This window comes from Ambystoma mexicanum, chromosome 10, assembly GCF_040938575.1.
Source record: "Ambystoma mexicanum isolate Mex_15411 chromosome 10, UKY_AmexF1_1, whole genome shotgun sequence".
Classification (NCBI taxonomy): Eukaryota; Metazoa; Chordata; class Amphibia; order Caudata; family Ambystomatidae; genus Ambystoma; species Ambystoma mexicanum.
In genome coordinates this window covers 56,843,844-56,865,430 of record NC_090932.1, presented here as the reverse complement: position 1 = coordinate 56,865,430, position 21,587 = coordinate 56,843,844, and the positions used below count along the sequence as shown (strand labels likewise).

The 21,587-nt window shown below is 44.2% G+C and overlaps 1 protein-coding gene across 11 annotated transcripts in view; it reads right to left on the bottom strand.

The window, feature by feature from the left end:
• Nucleotides 1-21,587, bottom strand: part of PCYT1A (phosphate cytidylyltransferase 1A, choline) — a 333,268-nt gene that overhangs the window by 139,983 nt on the left and 171,698 nt on the right. For 6 of the 11 annotated variants that reach the window (XM_069617498.1, XM_069617493.1, XM_069617494.1 and 3 more), the window contains one exon: nucleotides 5,140-5,239. In XM_069617498.1, the coding sequence (XP_069473599.1) occupies nucleotides 5,140-5,239 (100 nt within the window). Of the gene's footprint in view, nucleotides 1-5,139; nucleotides 5,240-9,980; nucleotides 10,104-21,587 lie in introns of all 11 variants that reach the window. The other 5 variants (XM_069617488.1, XM_069617489.1, XM_069617491.1 and 2 more) reach the window with 1 other exon arrangement.

Below are 21,587 nucleotides of genomic sequence, written 5' to 3'. Positions count from 1 at the left end.
GCAGAGAGACTGGAAATCCAGGAGAAGTTTGTGGCCAATCAACACGAAAAGGCCAGAAAAGCTGTGGACTCAGACAGAAACCAAAGCTAAGTACATTATTGCTTTGGGGCAATTCCCATTGGAACTGCATGAAGTGAATGCAGGTTTGGGTGGGAAGTTGGGCAATTGCTATAGATGCTGCATGAAGTAATGCAGGTTTGGAATCCCGCATGCTGCAATGTGGGGGCTAATCTAAGCTGTATCTAAGTTAATGTGTTTGCATGTGTGTCAGGCTGAGAGGTCCTGTATCCGCGGAAGCTGCTGAACCCCCGACAATCCCCCTGAGATGTATTTCCCAGAACTAGTTTTCAATACAGCTCTGTAAACTACACCCCAAAGGGAAAGGGGGAATGGGACAACAAAACAACACCAGGCAGACTGCGTCAAGGCTAATCAGTGCTGAACCTGCAGAGGATAAAGAATAACATATACACTTTCTTAATTCACTTACTTAACCTTATGAATGGGAAGTAATTAATCCTTAACTAATAATTGAGAATCCTACCTGGTTCTTCTCTTGAAATTTCTTAGAGAAGCGGATAAGAAGCTGAAAATCTCTCTTACTTGCGATACTAGAAATTCCCAGCAACTTCTTACATTAGGCAAAACTGGAAGTTTTAGTTCTTTGTTTGTCTTTTTTCCAACTTGCACTGGTAGTTCAATTAGATTGTCTTTAAAATGTTCTTTCTTGTAATATCAAAACTTTTCAAACTATTTATAATTATCTTGAGTCTTTGAATCCTTGAAGAAAGAGGAAAAAACGTGCTAACTGCACACGCAGGTTATTTCCATTAATCGTTGAACTTCACATAGAAATCTTCCTGGTTGAAGAACACGCGCAAACGGATGAAGACGCGCGATCCAAGTAATCCACACGCGCAAAAAATCCACACGCGCAACAATTCACACGCGCAATGGTCCACACGCGCAATGGTCCACACGCGCAATAATATTCTCCTGCGAGACACGCGAAATAAGAACACCCGCGCTATTGAGTTCAAAAGCAACGAAGTGATTGTCACGCGCAAAATTACTCGCGATGGAAAAGACACACGCGCACTCACAAGGCACGCGACGAACAGATTCTCGCGCTTAAAATCACACGCGCTTTGTATTTCACACGCGCTTTGTACACACGCGATAAAAATCACACGCGCATTGTATTTCACACGCGCTTTATACTTCACACGCGCTTTGTATACTCGCGCTAAAAATCACACGCGCATTGTATTTCACACGCGCTTTATATTTCACACGCGCTTTGTATTTCACACGCGCTTTGTATTTCACACGCGCTTTGTATTTCACACGCGCTTTGTAGTTTTCACGCTGCGTATAGCTTTTGGCGAAAAGGATCTCTCGCGCAATAAAACACACGCGCTTTTAAAATGGCACGAGACCAACCTCTGCTCGCGCTCGGAATACAAACGCTAGAAAGCACGCGCTCACTTGAATACGCACGTTACAGTCAAAATCTTGCGCTAAGGAACACCGCACTGGAAACACAAGCGCACACCGATAGTTCAATTGTTTTAGTTGAAACACTACTTTTAACGAATTTTCAAGGAGACTGTATTTAAGATGAACAGATTTACAGTAGAAATAAAGTCACTTATCTCCTTAGCGAATTCACAAAGATTTCCTGCTTTTCCTATCTTCCAAAACGAATTCCTGCCAGCTGAAGACTTCTCCTGAACCCCCAAGAAAGTAGCCGCTCAACTGCTGAGATCTGAAGGATAAAATCCACCAGGCCTAATACTAAAGCAGGAGCAGCCACTGAACACGTCCTCTCAGATGGGGTTTTGATGATGAAAGGCACAGAGTGACAGTTTAGAATGTTCATTGTTGTTCAGCATTGTCTTCTAGCCAATCAGAGCTGTCACTGTGAGGCTCCATCTTGCCTTGGGTCAGAACCAGGATTCTGAATCATCAAGTTAAGGCCTAACCAACTATAATGGAAAACTTCCCACCCACACAAAGCTAATCTGAAAAGGATAAATAATGAAAAGGAAACTTGAATAAGAGAAGGAAACCTGACAGTGTGATGTCCTGGTGAGGGGCTCCAGTACAAAAGCCCGAGGTGAACTCAAGCATTCAGTGAAGGAGTGAGTGGTGAGAGCAGGAGTGCATGGGCGGCGAATTCATGGAACAGGAGCCGAGGAGCATGTGACCCTGACATTCCCCCTTCCCATCCAGAACCTCTACCTAAACCCTTTTCCGGTCTTCCTAACTTCCTTACCTATCCAACCAATGGACCCTAACCCTTTTTCCCCGAAGGGTCAAGGTTGCCTGTGCTGTCTATCTCCAGGTATTGCGACCTAACGGGGAGGGAGGCGTTTTAAGCTGCCTCTGCGCCTGGAAGAAAGTTCTGACATCAACCGTCTCTGTGAAAACCTGGGTATCACTGATCAGGCTCTGGCCTGGCTGACCTCTTTCCTCTCAGATCGACCCTCCCAGGTCCAACTTGGGTCCTTCCTTTCTTCCATCTTCCTCTCTACCTGTGGTGTTCCCCAGGGGTCTAACCTCTCGCCCTGGCTTTTCAGCCAATACCTGGCAACTCTCTGCCACTGCATCGCCACTTTCTGCTCAAATTTCCAGTGCTTCGCTGACAACTCATTTTCAGGCTGCCCTCTGCCACCTCCTCTCCCTCTCTCATCTCTGATCGCCTAACTGCCATTCAAGATTGGTGTTCCGCCAATGATCTTTGTCTGAATGCCAGCAAGACGGAGATCCTCCTCATCGGCACACCTTCACCATCTTTTCCCCTCACTCTCTGGCCAGCCTCCCTTGGCCCTCCTCCTACCTGCGAGGCTAAGAACTTCGGGGTCATCTTTGACTCCACCCTTTCCTTCTCCGCCTACATCTCTGAGGTCTCTAAAAAGTCAAATTTCCGACTGCACCTCCTCAGAGGTACTCTGCCTTTCCTCTCCTTCCCCCAGAAACTCATGGTATCCCAAGCTCTGGTTCTCTCTAGATTGGACTATTGTAACAGCCTCTTTCTAAATCTACCTGCCTCTACTCTCCGCCCTCTGCAACTAATCCAGAACAGGACTTCAAGACTTGTCCTTGGCCTCAAGCCCTGGGATTGTGATCTCTCCAGCTCTGAACTCTCTCCACTGGCTGCCAGTGTATGCAAGGATTAAATTTAAAACCCTCTGCATTGTCCACAAGGCTTTCTGGGGCCTGTGTCAAAAATACCTTCAGCTATCCCTGCGCAAATACCTCCCCTCTTGAATTCTTCGCTCCTCTATCCCCAACTCCCTTAGGGTCAGTCGTTTTTCAAAGAAATGAGCTGGGGGTAGATCTCCGTCTTCCGCTGGGGCCACCTTCTGGAATAGCCTCCCTGCCACTCTAAAACCTGCGAACCATCTCCGGTTCCGGAAACACCTCGGACCTTCCTCTTCTCTTCTGCCTTCGCTCCCCCTCGCCCCTGCTGATCTGTTCTCACTTGGCACTGTGCACCTGAACACCTTCTGTCCTTTGGGCCCAGGTACCTGCTCACCTGCCACCACCCCGCACTGCCTCCGGGGCCACCCCTTGCACTGGGGTCTGTATCTGTAGCCATACAGCCCCCCCCTTTCTCTTCCTGCACTTATAAGACCTACCTTGTCTGCTGCCTTAAACCTAGCACTTGCAAATTGCTGGCTGCATTACCACTGTTTGTTGCCTTTATTATTTATTTATTGTTATTTATCCGTTTCTGCTCTGCTTCGCACTTTCCACTTCTCCCTCCTTCTATGCACTTTTCCCCTGCCCCTCTCCCATGCACTTGCATGTTCTCAATGTAACTGGGCCTAGTAAGATCGCTGTTTTTGTTCTCCCCTGTTCCCCTCCCTTGCCTTGTCGCGCTCTGAAACACTTGTGTACGAGCGCTATAGAAATAAAATATCAATCAATCAATAGGTTGATTAGTATAGGCCCTTTTATTTTCACAATACAATACTAGGACGGTGTTATTATTTGATGGTCATAGTTTGCTTCCATCTGTAGATTTAGGATTAGATAGGCGTTTTTCAAACCCTTTTTTAGGTTCAATAAACGCACTTAAACTGTGGTCACTTGTGTCCGTCTTACTGTTGATACCATGCCTTCCGCAGAGCTGTTACTGTCGACTGAATTTCAGACTGCAGTATGGTGACTCTATAATATTAATGTTTAAAAGAATATAAAAAAAGTTAAAGGAGACTGCTTATTCTGCTTCAGTGTTATGGATGTAACAGAGGCCATTCCCCTAATCTATCATTTTGTTAGGTTGCAAAGGTTGACTAGTAAACGGACCATCCAAGGATTTGTGAAAACCTTGTTGCAAGAAATAAGGAAAGAAATCAGCCGTAAGTATTCATGATTTCTTTTAAGAAAATGACTGTTAGGAGCTGACAGACCAGTTGGTGGAGTGGTTTAAAAAATAGTCATTTTGATTTTGTTTCAGATAAATGGCAACATTGACTTGCTGAAAGCTGTTAATAAAATCAGAGGAACCAAGTGGTTAGCTTCTGTAAGGTCGAAACACGGCACATCAACGCTTTTACTCAAGAATTGTAACATTAAGATCAATTTGGTGGAAAATAGCAAACACATTGTAACTCGGAGCACACTTTCTGTGCTATCAATATCATTTTTAACCAAAGTGGACTTGATTTCATTGTTCAGTTTGAGGAGTCATTGCTGGAAAACAAAATAACTTTGTATATTGGAAATGCATGGTTCAGGATTCATGATTTATTTATTTTATTCATTACATTTATTATTATACGTCCAGACCCAGAGGTATCACAGCGTAGTTACAGACAGTGGGTAAGTACAATCTTTATATTATAACAGAAGAACACAATAGAACAGTGGTAGTATGTATGATGCATGTATAAATAACTTTGTGGGCTAACTAACACGGTACATAGACTTTAATAACTAAATAATATTTCCAGCCTGTGACAATTTTAGTTTGTTATCCATTAGGTATCCTGAGAAGTTCAGTTCGAGTCCCAGGTTCCCCTTGGGTACAACAGCAATAATGAGATCCATTATTAGGAGCAGCGTAATCATCATTAATAATGATTACTTGAAATAAATGCCATAACATAGAAACGGTGTGCGACATACCTGGCGTTCCTAGTCTTGCTTCTTCCAGCGTAACCCGGATATATGGCCTGCTGTAGTCCAGCTCAAGCTCATCTGAAAACGGTGCTGGCTCACTCAAGCCCTAGGTATAAACACACAAATAACAGAGGTGTTAAATTGTGAAAGTCCATTGCAGCATCCTGCAAGGAGTCAGGAATTAAACTCAGACACAAGGGGTTCATAGTTTTGGTCAAAGGCTTTTGTTAAAATAAAAGGGGGTTGGAAAAAGGCCTCTCTGTCCTTCACTAGAGGAACTTCCCTACCTAAAACCAAAACTAAGGCTCTGTCAGCTATCAGAATGTCCAAAACAAAACGTTCCGTGTCCAAATTTCTATTCTGACCCCCAAATTCTAACAAAGCAATTCCAAAGTGGGAAGGGAAAAGGTCTTTGGCCTTGAGTGATGTATAAATGTTCAAAAAGAAAATGCGCAACGCCAACACAAACGTTCCAAAGGAAATAGTTTTGTGCTCCAGAAGGCGATTCCCTTGCCCTGGACTTCTCTTCACTCTGGTTTGCTTTCAGGTTTATAAGTCTCTTGAGCATCAACACAACTGGCGCACAAAACTTGAATTTTGTACCTTTTCGGGTTAGGATACCTGGTGTACGCTCCTGCCAGGTTTCTTTTCACCTTTAATATATTTCTTTAAGCCTGATATGTTTTCCTGTCAGGGCTTTTTCATAAAGCCATATGTTCACAATTAGCATCCCCCTGGTATACTCTCCTGCCAGGGCTTTGTTACACTTTCTTGCACCATCAAACACACCTTCAATTTGCCTGGTTCACTCTCCTGCACATTTCCAATACGAATACACTCTTATATTCGCTTTAGCTGGTATCTTATCTGCCTGGTATACTATTCTGTCAGGACTTCTTCCCATATGTATTGCATACAAACACACCATTGTAAGTCTCTTGTTCAGATTACTTTTCCCCTTTAATAACAATATTCACTTGCAAGTATTCTTTCAGGGGCTATGTTCATTAACTTGTTTGGCATGTCAGCCGATAGGGCCCGGTGTCCCCACTTCCCATCCGTGGACTCTTCCTGGCGTCTCTCTCCCCTGTGGTAAGCCAGCAGCAATCGTTAGGCGTCCTGCTCACTGCTTCGGTTTCCCGACTTCTCTGCTCCTCTCGGTTCCTGCAGGGCTCTCTGGAGTCTTCCTGAGCTCTGGTAAGGTGGAAGCGACCGCCTAACACCCGCAAACACTCTTCTCTCGGCTTCTGATGTTACTGCAGCTTGTTCTCCCTCACGGTCCACTTCCCTACTTCTTGTTGAGCCGGTTGGCTCCACGGAACACCTTCGTGTCCGGTGTCCAGTCAACTCGGCGAAAAAAAACTGGTCGACTGCAATTTGGTCGACGCAATTTGGTCGAAAACCAAATGGTCGAATTTTTTATTTTATTTATATATTTATTTTCGGGTTTTCGTTTAGTTAAAAAAGGGGTTTTTAGAGAAAAAAAGGGGTTGGGGGGGGAACCCCCCCCAAAAGAAAAAAAAAAAAAAAAAGGGTTAAAATAAAAATAAAAAAAAAAATTCGACCATTTGGTTTTCGACCAAATTGGTTCGACCATTTGTCTGGTCGACCAATTTTTTTCGACGAAATGTCTGGCAACCTCGTGTCCCTCAGTCGTTTCTGAGAGATGCAGTCTTCTCCCGCCAGCATCACTGCTTGGTCAGCTGCTTCAGTGGTTTAAATTTCCCCACTGTAGGCAAGAAATGCAACTAGAGCGTGCCTTGTGCTTTTGGCCTTGGGTGATCTGTATTACTTGATCCCTCTTGCTCGTCCCAGTATTCTCATACTTATGGGAATGAAAGTCCATTCTTGATGACTTGCAAACGTTCTTGTTGTTTTCAAAGGCAAGTAGGTTTTTGATGGTTTGTGTACAGATCTGGTGAAAGGTTTTTCAACACTCTTCCTAGGTGGATGAGTGGAAGTGTAACAATATGCCATGAAGGCATTAGGTATGGGTGGGATATCCTCAGAAGAAAAAAGGGGATACATTGTCTCATGTGATGATACCATGACACTTCCCCGGAGGTTGTCTGCCCCAACGTGACCCTCCCTCACACACAGCCGCCCCCCCCCCCCCAGGGTCAGGATCAGGTAGCGGCTGCCATGCTCATGCCACATGAGGGGCGGTCACTGTCAGGAAACGGGTGATGACACCATTGGATTCATCACAATCCACATTGTGATTATTAAATAAACACAATACATGTATTTATTTGTAGATCACTCGCTTGTTAACAATTGGCACAACATTCTTTGGCCGACAGGAGTTTTTTCGATGGACGTACTTAAAATATTCCATCGGGAGAAAAAATCAAAATATGGAGGTGAGTTTAAGGGGCTAAACGAGGGGTTAGGGTTGGTATACAAATATAGGGATAGGGGGTTGGTGGAGACCCCCAAAAATATATTTCAATGAGTTTTTCAATCCATTTTTTGTGCAAAAAAATGCCATCGAAAAAACTCCTGTCGGCAAAATGACATAGTACCATAACAATTGTTTCCAAGCACTCTGTAGTGATAATTAAAAGGTTCCAACTAGTCTCGCCTGCTTTTTTTTTACCAGTATGCGTGCATTCTTCTACAGATGTTCCACCACAATGTGAAAAGAAATGGGGTACCTCTTGATGAAACGTTCCTCAAACTTGATCTCAATTATTCTGTGTCCATAAAGAACCTTAAATCCTTTATTTGGTGTCATGTGCACTGTTGTCTCCAGTCTTGAAGACTGGAAACCGTCATTTGAGCAAAGTATTCCCTTTCTAAATGGCACTTTTTTGTTCTGCGATGGTTGGGTCCCCGATTAACAGGTGGAACTGCCTGGGGGAGCCAGTCAGGTGCATAAACACATTGGATGCCAGCAGAAAGAGCAGAAGAAATAAGCACTTGGGTAACGGAGCATCTTACAACTACACCAGTGCACATAGAAATTAAGAGTCCTTTCTGGTAAGGTCAGTGCACTAGCCAAACGTCCCAAAACCAGTCCCGCTTCCCCTCTGACCACTAGTTTAGTGGGGTTCTCCGACAATGTCCTTTAGAGGAACCAAAGCCACACATCTATAGACTTGTAATTTGTAAGGACCACATACCAACACTAAGGTAGCTGCATAAAACATTGCCAAGCAGAACGAAGGAGAAAATGTAGGCTTAAGAGAAGAGCAGTAGAGAAAATAATCAATACACACTCACAAGTAAAAGGTTACTGTATAGATTCCAGTGTCTCAGGTTGAGACGCCTTCCTCAGAACGGAAGGTCTCACAGTCTCTTTGGGTTATTCTGGGAGACAGAAAATGTATTGCCAGTTACAGTGGCCTTCGGTAGGTTGAAGGATGCATGGATACAACTTCTATGTATGACATTCTAGCCACTTGGGTGTCAGCTGGATTGCCACAACTGATGAAGAGCTTTTTCAATGGACTACGTAATGTTTAGATTTTAGGGACATACATGCGTGTATCCTGCAGGTTGTTCAATTTTCTCACCAGTGTGTATTCTTGCAGCATTTCTGGGCCATTTTCGGTTTGCTAGGCAGGCAAGTTCTCAGTAATTCTCAATCTCCTTGATAACCCTTTAAAACCTGCACTAATCCCTACACATTATACCTTCATTGCCCCAACCAGCCCAAGGGAGCGAAATTGCTGTTAGCGATTTGGCTCCTGCTTGTAACCTTAAAAGAGACAGGTTAGCTTGACAACTCGAATCCAAAAAGGTTTTTCTTTTGACTTAGGACCGACATGTACTTATGCGACATCAACCCTACATTTGGGAATTTTTCTAAAGCTGGATCTTAACCATGAATCAGACGATTTCAGGATTTTTAAATTGGGAAGGTAGCCAGTCTGCTGCTTTTGGTGTATGTACAGTACTCCAAAATCAGCAGGCGGTGTTAAGGCACAGTGCAGAGGAGAATGCCCTTCAATTAACTGCTCATAATTGTGGACAATTGCTGAACAATCATGCTACTGCATTTGGCAACCTAGAAATGCCATTTAAAGCATAATGGGAGTTATGAAAGGAAGAAAAGGTTACAATTTGCATTTCCAGCAAAAAGGTACCTTTGCAACATGCCATGTACTAGCTCCTGGCAACTCCAGTTAGCTTCTGCTTACCCTGTGCAGACGGCCAGGAGCTGGTTAAAATGTTTGCTCATCAATTCTATTTCTGTCCCAGTGTCTTACCTCATGCACATCCAAACCCGGTGCTTGGGGGTTATCCCATTAAAAGGTCAATTGCATCACCAACGCATTGCCCCAACTTAATTCAATCTACCCCCGACTAATGGGGAGAAAGTATTTTTTTTTTCAAAAGAGGGTGTTCAACAGCAGTTGGTTGCGAATTCAGACATAAGCTTCTTATTGACTTTATGGCACACCATCAGCTGTTGCCTACAGCAAACAACCACTACAACACAACGTACATGGATCCGATGACATACATCCACAAATTAAAATGTTTGCATAATTATTTGCGCTTGGGGCAGTGAATCATTTTCCCCCCAAAATCGTTTGTGCTTTAGCCAGAAGAGTCCGCCATGACTTACAACCTTAGGGGAGTTGGAGGGGACCGTCTCCCGCATAACTCACTTCCATGAGAAAGGTACATATTAAGTGTTTCTCTCAAAGAATTTAAATTGAGATTGTTGGACAGCGACATGTACATTTTATGAATGATTCGTTAAGCAAGCCAATCAGTAACAGATTATGGCTGTGTCCTCAACATGTCTACAGCACAGAAAATTAGTTTCTTGGCTGGGCAAGACAGCAGCCCTCTGGTTTCTAGGCCGAGTGTGAAGCGAAAAATGAATAACTCACCCATCCCTTGGTCAGCTTATGCTCGGCTTTCAAGCGGTGAGTGTCTCGTAAAAGTATTCTCTCGGTCCCTTGTCTTTTCTCGCAGGAGAGTGTTTTTTGCTGTTTAAGAGGATCACCCATTCCCTTAACGTTGAGAGAAAAACTTAATTTGGCCAGCGGTAAAGATTTTTAAGTATTAACGGTTTTATGTCATACTAAGGTAAGTACATTAGGTAACCAAGACGGAGGAGAAACTTCTTGTAGAACACACATCGCATTCACTCAATACACTGATTGTGCTTCATGTGGAAACACGTTGATGACCCTCCACCCCCCTGACCTTCTCAAATGAGCTAGAACACCTTTTATAAAAATGTTTAAAATGCAAGAGGATGTGTACCATTTATACCCACCAAGGACCTGACCAATGAAATGGACACACACACAAAGGACACGTCTTCACTATGAATAAGGCTACTTTCTGCAAACTTACAGATACATAGAAAGTGGGTATACATGATCTTAATGAGTTAATGGTTGCCATCACCCCCAAAGCTGCCAATTATGACTTTGGAAATTCAAGCACAAAGCCAGAACGCTCTGTCAGAAAACAGAAGTTACACACCCCCCCTTTCCCTATGCCCCACCCCCCCACCCCGGCAAAGGAAGTCAACCAGGGGGAGCTACGCCAGGCAGAGCATCCTCATTATCTTGAGCTTAGAAATTAAATCAGTTTATGAGGTAGAAAAAGCACACATGAAACAACTTCAGCAGATTTGTCTTACATGCCAGAATGTAAATAGTGTCCTATTGGCAATGTAAAGGAAGGCAAACCCCTCCATGGAATCTAGCTTCAGAAGGCAGCAGACCAATTCCTCCCTCCACCGAGAAATGCATGTGAAGAACACTAAAATTGCATAGTGTACGGCCGCCAAGGACCTTACGGTAAGAGATTTAATCTCAACTGAATGAAATATCATTTAAACCGCATTTATCCAGGATACAGCACATTCTGTGCGCACAAACATGACATGTTAATGGGCCAATGCATCGAATATACAAATGTAACTGTATTTGTCAGCTTTTGAAACCTCAGAGGGCACTTTGGAAGGCAAGTACACACACACACACACAAACACACACACAGGTCACTGCCACAAAGTCTGTAGCAAGAACCTGTGGGCGTACTCCATCAACTAATCTAAAAACTTATTAGGGATCCACCTCGCCATCTGTGTCTTGAGGATCCTGAGGGTTCACACTGTGGGACTAGACGTCAATATTTTGTACTCTCAAAGAATGACACAGAATTATGTCTTGTAAGATAGCTTAACACCGCTTTTATTACAAAAGACCTTCTGAGACAGTGATGTGATGGATGGCTTGGACATGTAGGAAGAATGTAGGCTCTGCATTTCAACATGTAGACTCTTCAGTTCAGTATTCACATTAAGGGGAGGGTTTGAACTTTAACTAGGACTCAAGACTACGAGTCTCAGGCTGAATTTAAATAGATGGCACATAGCACATGCTAGAAAACGATCACTTTGCTCCATGATGCAATTTTAATGGGCTGAGCTGCACCAACAAATAATACTAACATGAAACTAATATACTAATTAACGCAACCCCATTTAACATGCTGATTCCCATACTAACATTTAGTGCAAATTAGCCCATGATATAAGCTAGATGCAGATTGAGCGAAATGCAGGATGCTCTGAAAATGGAAAAGAAAAAGGATTTAAACGTGCAGGCTGGATCTGTGTTGTAAGCTGAGGAATATGAAAACCCGTTTCTAAAGACACTGCGTTGTATTGGAGCAGGAGGCACAAGAAAAATGTATAATTTTCTATTCAGCAATGCAGTGTGTGTTTCGGCTAAAGGGCACAGAGGAAATCGTGCGATGTTTTAGTGGGATGATCTTGTCAGAGGAAGGTGTTCTGGAGTGGCAGGGAGTTTTATGAAAAGGGTTGGAGGTAGAGAAGCTAGGTTTTCTTTTTCTTGCACTCACTGACAAAGGAGGCAGAAGTGCTGGTTCCTAGGCAGACTGAGTCCAGTGAGTCCAGTGCTTGCAAGCTGACGGTGTGCTGGCTATTTCTCTCCTTGGTTGCCAATTAATAGAAGAAGTGCAAAGTCTTGAGCGACCTCATCTGTGAATGACTCTAGGCCACTGCCAAGCAGGGTCAGTAAATATCGCCAGCTTAACCTAGGTAATTATCTGTTAATTGAAGGGTGTGGGAAGTGAGTGATAGATACTATGTAGCATAGCTTAAATAGTTCAGTTCATTTTAGGCGCTGCATTAGTGACACACATTTAAATGTGCAAGTAAAACTGTTTATTTTTCTTAAAGTTTTGCTGTTATTCAGAGTATTTTTCCTGCCAGTTTTGTTTCACTTTATTGCAGATAAAACCTTATTCATATTGTGAATCACAACGTAGGCGCACATCTGTCTAACTTGCATAATTCTAGTCTATGATAAAGAACAAGTTCAAAAGGGTAATTTAGTTTCAATGCATTTCCTCTGCATTCAGTCTCTTTGCTTTGACATGCATAGAGATAAATGGGTGGTAAGAAATATCTCAAAGCAAAGCTAGCTGCTCTAACCTCTGGGCTACTGGGGTGTCGACATTATTGCTCGTCTTTCTTTTAGACATCTGTGTGACAATGTTTCAGATGTCTTTCTCATTTTAAATTCGGGATGCAATGTTACAATTATGTTTGACATATGAACACTTGTACTAACCCCCAGGCACTTAATATATGGCAGAGGCTACAGTTTTTAAGTGCACATAAAAATGAGCATTATGTTTGTAATAAAAGCGGTCTTAAACCGATAGCAAATGCATAATTTGGTGTAATACTTTCAAAGTAGAAAATATTGTTGTTTCTTACCCACCGTGTGAGTGTTCAGGATCCTCAAAAGACAGATGGCGAGGTGGGGTTCCCTACTACTTTTCTAGATTGGTTCATACAGTACCCCTATTTTAGTAGGATGAGTATGCAGGGATGACCCATACTGCGTACTCCATCAAGACAAAAACAACTGGCAACCTGGACAATGCACCATCACAGTCAATTAAACCCTTATAAGAGTCCTTCGTACAGAATTAAGTCCTTTTTCAATTCTTCCTGTATAGACACCAAGCAATTATTGCTGTAGAACTCTCAATGTGGGCGACTCCCTACTCTAAAGAAGAGCCTTATTAACTATCAAAAACAACGCACAAGAGACCCTGGGACATGTGCCCCCCGCCGGGAGGTAAGCATAAGTGCTTGATTAGTATACTCTACCAGGTCATCTAGGCCACAAATCCCTGATACTGTTTTATTTATTAATTTTTTTAGTTTTTGCATTACAGTTCAAATTATGTGTACTAAAATCTCTGTCCCAGGACACCTAAACTATTGGCTTTCAAACCTAAGATCAACCACATGTGACGCAGTACCCTTAACAAAGGAACCTACTTCTTACATAGAGGTATGTCTTTCATCCTCTTATGACTTCTCTTTTCCGCAAAACCTTGAGTCCAGGCACTTATGAACCTTTGGGGCATTTACAGGTGATCCACCATCTTAAAATAGTAGACCGTGATCCTCAGACAGAATTACAGTGGGGCACCCATGCCAGGTATGGTCACCTTTAGCTAATTCAGCTGATTGAAAATCTGCTAATGTATCGATTTCAGACATGTAATCTAAGAGAATATTATTTGTTTTAGAATCTGCAGATATCAGAATTCTGGATCAAAGATTTTTATTAATAGATCAACAAATAACCACTCCTGATGAAGGAAATTCTATTTCCGAAACACGTTGAGTTCTTACTAACAATTACCTCTGAATACATGACACCAATATGAAATTAATATTGCAACTTTGTATTATCAGTTGGACTGTTTCTTTTGCTCCACCTTGCTGAATTGTACTAAAAGAACGTTATAATCTCAAATTTAGGTTTAATTTAATTGACCTGGAATAATTTGTTTGACAAAGAAGCCACCTTATAATTGATTGGGCTCATTTACAATTACTACTTTTGACTCTTCATAAGAGTGTCTGAACAACTTATCCATAAAGTTTTATTTATTTATATATGAATGCTATTTACTTATCGTTTGTCATTGTACAATCTCCCGAGTGTGCAGGAGACGCGAGTGTTCCACAGACCGTGGACACTTTCTTTTGTACTTTATTCATCACACAACACAGTTTCAGTGTTGTGTTACTCTCCTCTGCACATCACTAACTTAGTTACTTTCACTACCTTTGATATACCCAGGAGTGCACCCATTACACTTTGCTATTGTTCTGTCCAACTTTATAATGGACAGCGGAAGCATGCAAAGTGCTTCAAGCAAACTAATTGTAAGGTGTGCCCTTAAACAAGGAAAGGATCGTAGTTGGGAGCAAAGTCAGCACAGTTAATTTACAAATGAAATGATTTGGTGCCTACTACACGCATGCACAAAACACTAAGCATTAGGATGTTGGAAAACCAAACAAACACCTAATTCCACCCAAAAGATAATAAAGCCCCAAATACAGACATCCTGCAAAGCAAGGCTATGAACGGTTTCCTAAAATGCCGGTAACTGGACATGGAGTTAAGTGCAAGCCCTTTCTAAACAGACAGGAAAATTAGCGTGAAGACCATTTGTTCAAGGCCAGGCTACTAACATTCTGAATAGGTAGTCGACAAAAGCCGTCAGAAATCTAAAGCTTCTCTGCCAAGTAAAAAAGGCAAACCTAAGCTGCATTACCTTATGGGTCAGTAAGGCAATTTTAAAATGCACTCTCTGCACTTGTAGGTTCTTCCAGTGGGTGGGGAGGGGGGAACAATATTTGTTAAAACTTCCTAGGACCAGTCACTAATCTCTCAAATGCATGCAAAGTGGCCTCTAGGAGAGCTAGAGTCAAGGCGGGTAAGCCCAACCAGGATCACATTTTCAGAAACCAAGCGGATGACCACAAGTGTATGAACTCTAGGGCGGAAGACAGCTGGAGGACTATAGAATATAATGGCTCGAAGGGAGTAACAAAAATAATGGTCTGCTGAACATGATCCTCGTAGAATAAGGACAAGTCTAGGGGAACGAAACCTACAGATTTAGCAGAGGGCAAGAAATTCTGACTTCCATCCTCCGCCTGAGCTTGCATAAACTATCGGAAAAGCAATCTGCAAACACCACTCCCATTGAACAGCTTCTCACAGTGGAATTAAGTTTTTAGAAAATCTGCCACCATCCACGGTTTGATTCCCCCAAACAACCTTTTAGCAGTTAAATATAATGGATATAATATAATAGCACTGTAGTCAAACAGCTGTGCAGGTAGGTGAGCCGATGTTGGGAGATGAACTAGAATGTTATGGTTTATGGCTATGCCCTGCTCCTGTCACCACTCCTGTACAGCCATGTTAATTCCCTGAAAACAAGGGTAACAGGATCATGCTACTCTCACAGGGACATATTCAATCAGTAGGCAATCTGCTCATCTCAGCCACAAAATTCTAGAAATATCAGACGACCTTTTGATATCCCTGCAAACATCGATATCACACAAAGGCAATGGGCCTCCCTAGCCTGTTCCTGGGCGGGCCCCAAAAGCTGCGCTGCTTGCGGGCTGTATACATCCGGAGCGACAACTGAGACCACGCAGGAGGTGGTGCCCGGAAGCAAGAGTGACTGCTGCCTTGGGGCGGACTCTGCCGGACCAACCTGACAACACTGTACATCTGGAACCCTCAGTAACACGGCACGTCTCCCCCGTTGGAGACACTGCAAGCTCCCGCTATGCGGCGGAACATTATTATATCACACGACCCGTAGCCCAGAATTTAACGACGAATGAGAGACAGTGGGTAAATTTGCTCCGTCTATACACATCTTGCTATTCATAATCCCGCTAACACGAAAGGCAAGCGCACCGCACCCCATAGCGCCTGTGACTGGGATTAATAAGGAACTACAAACAACCTTAGAAACAACAGTCATTATTGGGACTGTTGAAGCGCAATAATCGCATTGGTGAGCAGCTTTACTGAACCCCCATTACTGTGCCTCATCCTCACCCAGTGCAAGTTATTGGGGACATGACCCGAGGAGGACCAAAGGGAGGGCCCCATGGACGCCTTTGCTAATTCAGCTCGACCTGACACGGATCCCTCTTGCTCACATGTCCCTCCCCTGGACATAAATACAACCACAGATACGACCATGGACCCTTATATGACCATGATGCAGGCTGGTTTTGCAGCGGTGAATGCAAAGCTGGGCAATATTGGCTCCACTGTAAACTTGCTGAAGGCAGAACTCAGAGTCGCCGAATCACACAGGCTGAGAACCGGGTGGGAGACTTTGAAGATACTTCACCACACAGCGTAAGGATATCGAACACATCAAAAAAGAACAAAACAGTCTGTGTGAAGTGTGACGACCTGGAATCGCGGTCGCGCCGTATTAACATCAGCGTGGTGGGCATAACAGAGAAGCCCCTAAACATCCCCATGGAATCCTTCGAGGACACGTTACGTTCCACATTTCCAGAAACAGTTCTCTGCTCAGTTCCTGGTAAAGAGAGCACACCGCTCTCTGCCCCACCCCCCTAATCCTGGAGCTCCTCCCACACAATCATTGCCGGCCTGCTCGACTACCGCAACATGATCTTCGGGCTCTCACGAGAAAAGGGATCCTTACAGTTCGACTCGACTAGAATCCATATATATCCTGATTTCTCAACTGGTGTACAAGCAGCCAGATGAAACTTTGATAAGATGTTGGGAAGGAACCAGGGTTCTCCTGCACCCCCAAGCGCTTTAGAGTTAGGCAAGGCCTATTTTAGGTGCTATAATGGACTAGGGGGGAGGAGGGGGCACTGGGAAGGCTCTCGTGCAGATATAATCACATACACGGGCAGGTGCTGAAGAAGGACATGGGCAGGCACTAAAAAAAAGGCAGTTATTATTCAAATATAAAGCAACATTAACTATTAGCTGGATAGATTTGTAATGGCAGATTCTATGCATTGTAAAGTCTTAGTGCGGTATGAGTTAAAAAGCACTCCCCCTCTCAGGAAGAATGTGGCCTGTGCTAAAAATGGACTGCAGGCGCTTCTGCTGTGTTCGCCACCAGGGCTAGCACTGGCAGAGCACACAAACAGACTCACCAGCTGTCTACTGTCCGTCAACGGTCCATGCAGGCTAAAAGTGGGATATACATGCTCTGTGCGACAAAATGCAGAAATGGGACATACGTATTAAGAGTGGGGGGAACCTATAGGGCCCAGATAACATTAATATAATGAGTGGAATATGGAGAGAATAACTGGAAAAAGTTTCTATACATAAAATGTTAATAGGTAGCAAAATGAAGGACAGCATGACCTACAGTGTATTCTTGCATAAGATAGCAAAATGTAGAGCAGCACGCTCTGACAAAACTGCTGACAAAGAAAAGAAGGTTTTGGAGCATCCCTATTACCGAAGGAGGACGGATTGGGATGAAGCCATGGCCTGTATCCAGTGACACAACTACAGCAAGACAGGCCTATATAAACTCCTGCCTGGCACCACTTCGGCAGGAAGGAACAGAAGAGGGACAGGAGAAGACCGTTCAGGCAGCAGAGTCCTTTGCTACCATCCTCATTTTTGTAAGATTAAGCTTCTTATCCTTACAAGATGGACTCTTGGCCTCATTTCCCTAGAGGGGTGTATTTATTCTGGTGTGAGCGTAATTAGGGACACCCTTACACAAGGCAAGCAGGCACACAAGACAGGAAAATCCCATATGACATGATCTTCCTTGGTAAGCTCAGCTCAGAACACAACATGCAGGCAGATCAAATTTTTTTGAAACACCAGAGGAAGCAACATCCTACATTGAACAGACCATCCCGATGCCTCCCATCACTGACTGATTAAGCCTAAATGGCAATCTGCCAAATGACCACACTGCCCCATGGGTCACTTATGTTGGGCTACCCTCGATAGAAGGCCTTAAATTGTTTCTTAGGATCTTTTTCACTTAGAAGTGCGGAGCGTACCAGGTTATGCTCCAAGGTTCTTGTTGATGCTCACTGGTCACCTCCCACTGCTTAAGAAGGGATTGTTTTGGGGAATACACTGTCCAGTTCAAGTTAGGGTGGAGAGGTAGTTAGATGGTTGAAAAAACAAAAGTAAACGGCCAAATGTGGAGTACATGTTTTGGTTAATTGTTGCATGGATACGTTGGGAATGGATAACTTGATTAGAAATAAGGCTAGGAAAATACAGTTATATGCCAAAAGGCATAGCATACAAATTATGATGCTGCAGGAAACCCATACTCTGACCAGGGTGGTAGAATCCTTCGCCCACAGTTAGGGCCCCCAGACATTTGGCACCAATTACTCATCACAATCTAAGGGGTTATCACCCTCATTCATCCCACGCTGGGTTTCTAAAACTAAAGTGGAGTCAACTTGTCAGATATGTGGTTTGGGGCGACATGCATGGACATCCCACTGCTCTCATTGATACATATGGCCCGAACATTGACAACCCTGACTTCTACCTTAAGATAGTTGAGCTGATATCCCCTTTGGACGATACCCGGGTATTATGGGGCAGATTTCAACACCATTCTAGACCCGGTAACTGAACCACCAGAATTCCCCGAGCTCTGACAAAATCAGCCAAAACCATACTTCAATCCATGAAATATCTACCCCTAGTAGACATATGGTGGGAGTTGCATCCCCGTACAGAGGAATTCACTTTCCACTCCTCTGTTCACAACTCACCCGTACTTCTCTATATTCGGCCAATACAAGATAAAAGCCCCATGCTGTGGAGGATGCCCCCTACCTTTCTCCGAGACACGAAGGTGGTGGACCCACTGTGTGCAGAGGTAACAGACTTTTTCTAATGCAATGAGAGCACGGTGAGGTCTCTGGCCATAGTTTGAGAGACATTTAAGGTTTGGTTATGAGGTCACATAATATCTAAGACCCATGGATTCCTTCGCACCATACGATGGGACCTCCAAGAGACAAACCCCGACTACGATCACTGGAAAATATATATGTTCTGTCACCCTGTGAGGCAACACTAGCTCTAATCTACACACAACTGGAAGGGTTTCATAGGCTATCTGACCGAGAGGTATTGTATGTCGCCACACCAGCCAGGGTTAGGAGATACAGCGAGGGGAATAAGGCAAGTAAATCACTAGCCAGACTGATAAAAGTTGAACCATAGGCAACTTATTAACAGTGTTAGTGACTGAAACTGTGAAATCTGTGTGGGTGAAACTGCAATTAACAAGGTGTTTGCTGAGTTCTATTCTTCACTGTATGCCAATGTTGACGGCGTGTCAGACTGTTCTGTGGTCCCACTTCCCATGTTGTCAGCCGAGACTCCACTAACTACTAATGAGATTAAACATGAAATTAAAGGCCTTGCTGCCGGGAAAGCTCTGTGGCCTGATGGCTTGGGGTTAGACGTGTACAAATGCTATACAGCAGAACTTGCCCCAATCTCCTAGCGCTTTGGGATGAGGCTATTACTATTGACACTCTGCCCCCATCACTGCAAGAGGCGGTCATTTCTGTGTTGCTCAAGCCCAATAAGCCCCCACAGGAGGCGGTTTCTTATCACCCGCTCGCCTTAATTCCGATACAAAAATATTTGCCAAAGTCATAGCAAACCATTTATTACCACTCATGAACCACTTCGTACATTCCGAACAATCAGGCTTTATTCCCACCAGATCCAATCTGCACAGACTGTTTGCCATTATCGCTCAGCTAGATCCCAAGACAAAAGTAGTTCCAGCATCTCTGGACGCAGAGAAAGCATTGAACATGGTTTTAGGGAAATATATGTTCACTGTTCTTACACGGTTTGGTTAAATGTTTCTGGGTTACATTCAGTTACTTGTTACGCTCACCTGGTATCCACGGGGACGCCACCCAGCCAGTTGGCCGTTGGTGCCCTTCTCTATGACGCCCTGATGTGGTTCTCGGTGTCGATGGGATTCCGCCTGGAAATGAAGACTATATTGGGACTGGACGACCAAGGTACGTTTTTCCCCACCTCCCTACTGTTTTCAGCCCCTACGGGTTCTCTTCTCACCTGGCTGTCAGAATTGGTGAGCTCTCCGTCCTACTCTCTGGGCAGGGGCGCGTTGTCTTTTGTGGGCGCGGGCGGTCCAGTTACTTCACTGACTGCAGCCCTTGTAGTGTCTTTCAGGTAGGTCTTATTGCGATTGATGGCGTTGTTATTCTTGCATGCCTTTTCTCTGTTCTAAAATGTCTCTTTATCTCCCTTAGGTGCGCGGTGTATCCGCTTGGAGAACTGGGTAGGCTGGTTCTCACCGGTAGATGATGGCGCACAATAGCCTATGATGCGGTAAGGAGGCGCTTTGCGCAGCGCAGCTATGTCTTGTCCTCACTGACCTGTGCTTTTCTCTTTTTCGTAGGTCGTGGTGTGCTCCCAGCGCAGATGGAGTTCCGGAGCTATGTCGGTCGAAAATCAGCCAGCCAGGTAAGTCTCTAAGCGCTTCGTGGTTGTAATGTCTCTTTTACCTACTTTAATAATGTCTCCCTTTTTTCAGGTCCTTCGATCCGGGCAGCAAACTCTTCAAACGGAGCTGCGAGCAGTGAAGGATGGAGAATACCGGTAATATTCTGCTGCGAACGATGTTCTTTATTTTCTGCAGGTCCGGAATTCGTCAGGCTCGTGAGAAAGCTGGACACGGTGAGCATCACGTTGCTAGTAGCAAAGTCACGTGAAGCGTGTTGTCTTGTTCGGGTGTGGTTTAAATAGCCATTGCAAAGTAGTCCAGGTAAAGTAGTCCCTAGGCCACCACACCCAAAACACTAGACCGCATAGCTTGGTTCTAGGAATCAAGCTATGTGGATGCCTCCATGTTGGCTGAAAGCCCTAAAAGGTAGTTCCACAAGCAGATGTCTATCTTTGTTTATGAGCCTGGTGCCAAAGGCTCCAGGACAGGCCCTAAGAGGGCCTGAGAAGTGGATGCCAGGCCTTATAAGCGATCCGAGTCCTGATTCCACGTAGCCAATGGGCTTGCCAGTGGGGATCAGGGCTGAGGGTCGTGACAGCACTCCCCCTCCCCCCCCCCAGGCCCCTCCCATTTTGTGTCTCCTGCCTGGTCCAGGTTTAGTTGGGAAGTTCTGGTGGAACTTCTTGATTCGACGTGGTGCATGGATGTTCTCACTGGGTTCCCAGGACCTGTCTTGAGGCCCAAATCCCTTCCAGTCGATGAGATAATATAACTTGGCTCTAGAGTATTTTGAGTCCAGGATGCCTTCGACTTCCAATTCTGGTTCTCCGTCAATTAGTATGGGTTGAGGTGGTGTCTTGACTCGTGTACTGGGTTGCATTGGTTTTAAAAGGGATACATGGAATACCAGATGGATTTGTAGATTAGGTGGTAAGTCCAATTTGACGGCTGCCGGGTTGATAATTGCCTTGATGGTATAGGGTCCCAAATATCGAGGATGGAAGGTCTGGGTCCCTTTGATGGGTACATATTTGGCGGCTTACCAAACCTGGTCTCCCACTTGATAGTCTGGGGCCTTTTTCCAATGCTGGTGGGCGAAGTGCGTTTGTTTTTCTTTGGCA